General features: G+C 38.5%; 1 protein-coding gene across 1 annotated transcript in view; it reads right to left on the minus strand.

Annotated features, from left to right (window-relative positions):
- CUNH6orf201 (chromosome unknown C6orf201 homolog) overlaps nt 1–6,513 on the minus strand; it is a 140,884-nt gene that overhangs the window by 89,784 nt on the left and 44,587 nt on the right. The window contains exon 2 of the mRNA XM_007935386.1: nt 3,809–4,007. Within this exon, the coding sequence (XP_007933577.1) occupies nt 3,809–4,007 (199 nt within the window). The remainder of the gene's footprint in view (nt 1–3,808; nt 4,008–6,513) is intronic.

The raw sequence follows: 6,513 nt of genomic DNA on the forward strand, positions 1-6,513 counted from the left end.
GACACCTAAATATAATTCTTTTGAATTCCTTATCAGAGAGTTCCAATGCTGCTTCTTCCTCAGGGATGTGTTCTGGATCTGTATCCTGCTCCCTTGTTTCTACCACTTTATCCTGCTTCTTCGTGTGGACTGTGATGGTCTGTTGTTTCTGAGGCATCATGGCATTGTTGTATTTAGATCTCTGTTACCTGTTTGTGAAGAGCAGCCAAGGGTGACTCAGGCTCTTCTTGGTGCTTTTTTTTTTATCATTGGCCCATTGGTGGAGAAGGAGGTGGTGGCTCTCGCTCAGTAAGTGACATTGCAGGAGGTATGGGTGTAATTGTGTCTTATAGGGACTGTTGTTGTCTCCCACTCAGTTAGACACAAATTACATTTGAATATCCATCAAAAAACTAAAAGCACATGGACGAAAAACACACCATGTAATCACACAGGAACAGTAACCAAAAAAAGGAAAAAGGGAAAAAAGGAAGCAAAAACAAGCAAACCTGCAATACCTGGGGATAGGGCACTAAGAAAAAAAAAAGTAGGGAAGGAGAATAATAAATGAAGAAAAAAAATGGAAAAATTGCAAAAAGAAAATAAAGGAACAGGGTTAATCATGAGAAAAAAGGGGGAAAAGAAAAAAAAAGAAAACCTTAAAAAAAAGAAAAAATTCAACCAGGTACAGGGAAAAGAAAAAATGCTGAAAACTAGGACCTTGGAGGGGAAGATTAGTAATAATAATAGAAAGGAAAAAAGTATTAATAATATTAGTTGTTTTAAAACAGACAAATACAAGCAATCTAATCACCAGAAAAAAAGGATGTGAAAAGAAAAAATAAAATAAGAGGGAAAGAAAAATTAGTGGAGGACAGGGCAGGGCACGCAGGCTCTGTCCAAGCACACCGACCGTGATGGAGTTCCTGTGGGCCCAGAAGGTAGGTGGGAGTGGGGGATGGCTGCACCTTCGTTCACCAAGCAGGTGTGGGGTATAAGAGTAACAAGAGGAATGTCGTACCTTGTCAGTCTTGCAGGTCCCGAGTGTCCTTGGGGTTGCTGGAAAGCAGAACGTGTTTTTAAGCCCCAGGAATCTGTGAGAGCACTGTCTCTTTAAATATCCAAAATAGTCAAGCCATTTTTTAAACCTTCAATATGGTGGTGCCCTCTGGACCGGCAATATCCACAGTTCAGCTCACCTTTCTCTTCACCTTCTCCATTTGTTCCCCAGCCAGCGTGCACAGTCCTGCATTCAGTCCCTGGCTAGCAGGGTGATTTTTAGGTTAATTCTTAGGTCCTACCACCACTAGGGAATCTCCAAGCTGTCTGTGCCATCAGGATCGCTCAGGATCACTGCCAGACCTCAGCTCCATATGTCTCCTTTTTTGGTATTTTCACGCAAATTCTTCTGCTAGTTGGGGTTTAGTCCACTTCTATATCCTTCCCTTCAGGGCTCAGGGGCCCAAGATTATCTTCTGTGTCTGTGTTAATTGGTTTCCCTTTTCTTTGTTGAAGAGGGTCTGTGCAGTGTTTCTGCCTAGTCTGCCATCTTGCCGGAACTCCCACCCTAACATTCTTATCTGATCTTTCAAGTTGCTATTGTTAATTTGATCATATATATATGATCAAATAAAAAAGGCAAACCTTTTTTAACTATCTAAGCTAAACTATTGTTCAGTTGTAAGATGACTTCAGGGGATATTTTTGGTTTAAGGTTTAAAGATTATCTCAGGGCAGTAGCTTTAGGGGTTAAACTACCCTCCATGGATCTAGAAAGTCTAGAGTTCATGAGAATTTGAAACTTTCTTCTGCATTTTCCCCCTTTGGTCAGGATTTGTCTGTGGAATCTTTAGTTAAAAAATTCAGTAAAGGTAGCCAGACACCATCCAGTTTTTCTGGTCTCATGGCAAAGGAGGCAGTAGTTCATAGTGGTAATTAACCACACATCCCATATCCCCCCTCCTATTCCTGACTCTCCTTCTTGCTCTTTTTCTCCAAGTAAATAAAGAACAATTATTGTGTTTTTTGAGAGTGACTTGCAAGTTTAAGACCCAGTCACTACACAATCAACTAGGATTTAGAATGGAAGCACTAAACACATAATTAGGCAAATTAACTGGGATGTCCCATGAATCCATGAGCCTAAGCCTCCAAACCAAGGAGGTATTTGCTTGTATGGAAACAGCTACTCTGTCCTTTTTTTTTTTTTTTTTTCTTTTTGGTTCTTGTTATAAATATATTACACAACTTTTGCCAATTTGACTTTTAAAAGTGTAGAACTTAGTAATTACAATAATCGGCACGACTCTACCCTTAATCAATGCATTTCTTCCATCACCATTAACTCCCCTTTTCCCTTTCCCTCCCACCCCTGGTAAACACTAATAAACTTTGGACTTTGTATATTCGCCTCTTCTTATCTTTTTACATAAGTAAGATCATACATTATTTGTCCTTTATTGATTAGCTTATTTCATTAAGTGCAATATCTTCAAGCTCCATCCACACTGTTGCATATATCAAAAAGGCATTTTTTATCTAAAGAAATATCTCAGTCTCTGATCATTTAAGCAAGTTTTATTATTATGTATCAAATGATAAAAACTGGAAAGATTAGGATGTCCATTAGGACATTACATGATAGTATTATAATAAACAGAAAAGGTCTTCATGAAACCTTTTTATACAAGATTTTCACTAAATTGAAATATAAATAAGTACATATTCTAAATTAATTGGTTCTATATTAATAAACTCTTACTCTGAAGTTAAATTGAATAAAAGTCTAAGGTGCTAGATATGTGCTTTCTTCCTTCTAGTAACCTATGGTATATATCAATGGCAAATAGACCATGAGGAGGACCAGTTGTCTATGTATTTCCTGCAGATTGTTGTTGTTGTTGTTATGTGCCGTCAAGTCAGCCCCGACTCATAGTCACCCCTCCTTGGGTTTCCGAGGCAGTATCACTACAGAAGTAGGATTGCCCAACCTTCCTTCCGAGGAGTGGCTGGTGGGTTTGAACCACCAGCCTTCTGGTTAGCAGTCAAGTGCTTTAGCCACTATGCTACCAGAGTTCCCTCCTGCAGATTAAGTACACGAAAAACACCAACTACTACTATCATAGTATCTATTCCATAAGCACAAAGATGTAAGGTTTAATGGCTCCAAGTCTGGTAGCTACAGGCCTGCTATCAAAAAAAAAAAAAGGAACAGACCTCCTGCAAAGCTCCAGGGATAACTGTTACTATCTGTGCTTAAAGTAGTAAATCCTGACTGAACAAATCACTTGGGCCCCAGTCCTTCAGTGAGGCCAGGGGAAAGGCTGGAGCTTTCCAATACATGAACACTGAGCTTACAGAATAGGGATAAAACAAAAGCTCTACAGGTCATATGGTAACAATCCACTTCAGTAGTGGAACTACTCTGTGATTGGGTCACTCTCTAAGAATTGCACTGTATCTCTGCTAGATCTCTTTTCACCAACCAAGAATGGAGAGGATAATGGAGGACCCAAATACCTTCATAAGTCTCCATGAGTTTTCTACCACTGACTGCTTCTCCAGCAGCTTGGTGTATGTGATTGGTGCCCATATGCTTTTAAACTGAGCAGTGCCAATTTTCTTTCTTTTTCAAGAACTGAGCAATATTTTGTTTTGTTGTACATAAGGTCGCTATAGTTGGAGATGACTCGATGACACCTAACAACAACAACAATATTATTTCAAAGACCCCATTAAGTCATTTTTTAGCTAAGGAAAAAGAACATTTGTGATCATCTTGTCTATCTCTAAATATGGTCCATATAGGACAAATATTAGGCAAGCTTACCTTACAAGAACAGTTGACAATGGAGGCTCCTTTATGGTTTTCTTCCACAAGTGGCATGTCTTCCACCCATTATTTACATTGTTGTTGACTTTTCTTTTCCAGATGAGCATACTGCTTGGTTTTGGTGTCAGATTAATCTCTTCTAGCAACTGTTGTCTTGCTAAGATTCTTTCCAAGCCAGAGAGTTCAAAATTCCCACCTGGCAAGAAGATGTCATTTGTCAAATTCAATGCTGTTTTCCATCTTTGCATGGTAAATATAACATGGCATTAATTTGGGAAAGAATATTTATGCCATTTAATAACTCCTACATAGCTCTGTCATTCTTTCTTTCCAAAAATATTACTGAGCAGCAATTAGGTCTTAGCCTAGTCCTAGACATTTAACAGATGCACAGAAAATAAATGAAGAAGTGAACAAACAAGGTGCACTGGGACCACCACAAATACTACTGTTTCTTTTTATTTAAGCAAAAATTTTATTTAAGGAATGTTGAGAAGCTGAAAGCAGAAGGAAGACTGGGCAATCTACTTCTGAAAAGATTTACCACCTAGAAAACCCAATGGAGGTTGCTTTGAGTCAGAATCAACTCAATAGCAGTGAGTTTGGTTTGGTTTTGGTAAGAAGCTGAAACAATTAATGAAACTAAAAGAACCACAGGTGGGACTTCCAGTAAGATGGAGGAATAGGCAGACAGGCCCCTCTTCCACAAAGAACAGAAAAACCATTTGACAGAGATACAGAAGAAAATCCTGGAACCCTGAACTTTGAAAGGAACTATACAGAAGTGGATTAGGCACCAACTAGTGGAAAAATGTGAATGAAAACAGTGAGTACAGAGACAGTTGGAGCTGTGGACTGTCAGCTACTCTGACGAGACCAACAGCCTGAATATTTCCAAGTGGTGTTGGCACCTGAGAATTGACCTAAAGGTCAGTCCTGGTCACCAAGGGCTGCAGAGACAACTGCTCTGGTGGCCTATGACTAGGAAGAGAAACAGCAAGGAAGGAGACAACCTGAGCTATGGACTTTCTGCTGTCTGGAGGGCACAGCCATTTTGATTGTTTACATGTGGCAGCCATTTTGGATATTTAAAGTGACCAAGGGTGCAGCCATTTTGAATGTTTACAAGTGGCAACCATTTTGGATTTTAAAGTGATAGCATTCTCATTCAGATTCCAGGGATCTCAAAACAGGTTCTGTTTGCCAGGGTCAGCAAGGACATACAAGAGGCTGACAAAGGAAAGGAGACAGGTGGTGAGTGTACAAGTGCTGTCAACTAATGAATAGAGGAGCACAGCACAGTACCTTGCCTGTATAGATAACATAAAAACAAAACAAATAAAATGAAAATTGTGGGCAAGTCACTCCAACATATAATCACCAATTAAATATAATCACAAAAACATCACAATGCCTTGGAGACAACAGAGCATCATAGTCCACTCAAAGAAGCAAGATAAAGCAGGAGAAACAAGAGACCAGGATACAGACCCAAAACATATCCCTGAGGAACATGCAGCATTGGAACTTCCTGCTAAGGAATTCAAAAGAATTATATTTAGGTATCTTCAAAGGATTGAGAGACAGAAAAGAAAAATAAAGACAAAACCCTAGAAGAATTTCAAAAGAAAATACAAGACCAAAATGACAAAATAAATGAAAAATTAGAAATGATTCTAAATCTACAGATAGAAATCCAGAAGATTAATACTAAATTGTCAGAAATAGATAACAAATTGAAAGGGCAAAGAAGTAGAACTGATGCAATGGAACATAGAATTAATGAGATTGAAGACAAATACCTGAATACTTCTTTGGAAAGGTCTCAACCAGAAAAAAGGTCAAAATGAAGAAAGCCTAAGGTTCATGTGGAATACCATCAAAAGGAATAACCTATGTGTGACTGGAATTCCAGAACAGGAAGAGAAAAACAAAACCACTGAGAAAATTGTCCAAGATTTGTTGGAGGAGAAGTTCCCTGATGTGTTGAAAGATGAGAATATATCCATTCAGGAAGTCCACCAAACTCCAAACAAGATAGAACCCAAAAGAAAAACACCAACACATATTATCATCAAACTCACCAAAACCAAAGACAAAGAAAGAATCATGACAGCAGCACAGGAAAAATGAAAAGTTACCAATAAGGGGCAACCAAAAGACTAAGCTCAGATTTCTCAACAGAAACCATGCAGATGAAAAGACAGTGGGATGGTATTTATAAAACACTGAAGGAGAAAAATTTCTAACCAAGAATTATGTACCCAGCAAATTTTTCCTTCAAATATGACAGTGAAATTAGGACATTTCCAGATAAGCAGAAATTAAAGGAATTTGTTAAAACCAGACCAACATTACAAGAGATGCTAAAGGGAGCCCTTTGGACAGAGAAGTAACAACAGCCAACAACAACTGACCATTAACACACATGACGATATAACCCAGAAACCAACCCAGCTATGGAAATATCCAAAGTAAATAACTCTACAAGATTGTAAACAGGGAACCAGAGACACCAACTGACAAATGAGGACAACTGCAAACAAAAAAGAGGGAAAAAAATCTGTGTTGTTACAGAACTTCTAGATGGTAGGAATGTTAAGACAACTACAAGTTGGAATGGACTGTTCTAAACTTGGGAAGAAAACTATAAATCACAGGGTAACCTCAAAGAAAAATGATAAACCTCCACATCAAAATAA

This window comes from Orycteropus afer, unplaced genomic scaffold (genome assembly GCF_000298275.1).
Source record: "Orycteropus afer afer isolate SDZICR_OR568_19922 unplaced genomic scaffold, OryAfe1.0 scaffold00027, whole genome shotgun sequence".
Lineage (NCBI taxonomy): Eukaryota > Metazoa > Chordata > Mammalia > Tubulidentata > Orycteropodidae > Orycteropus > Orycteropus afer.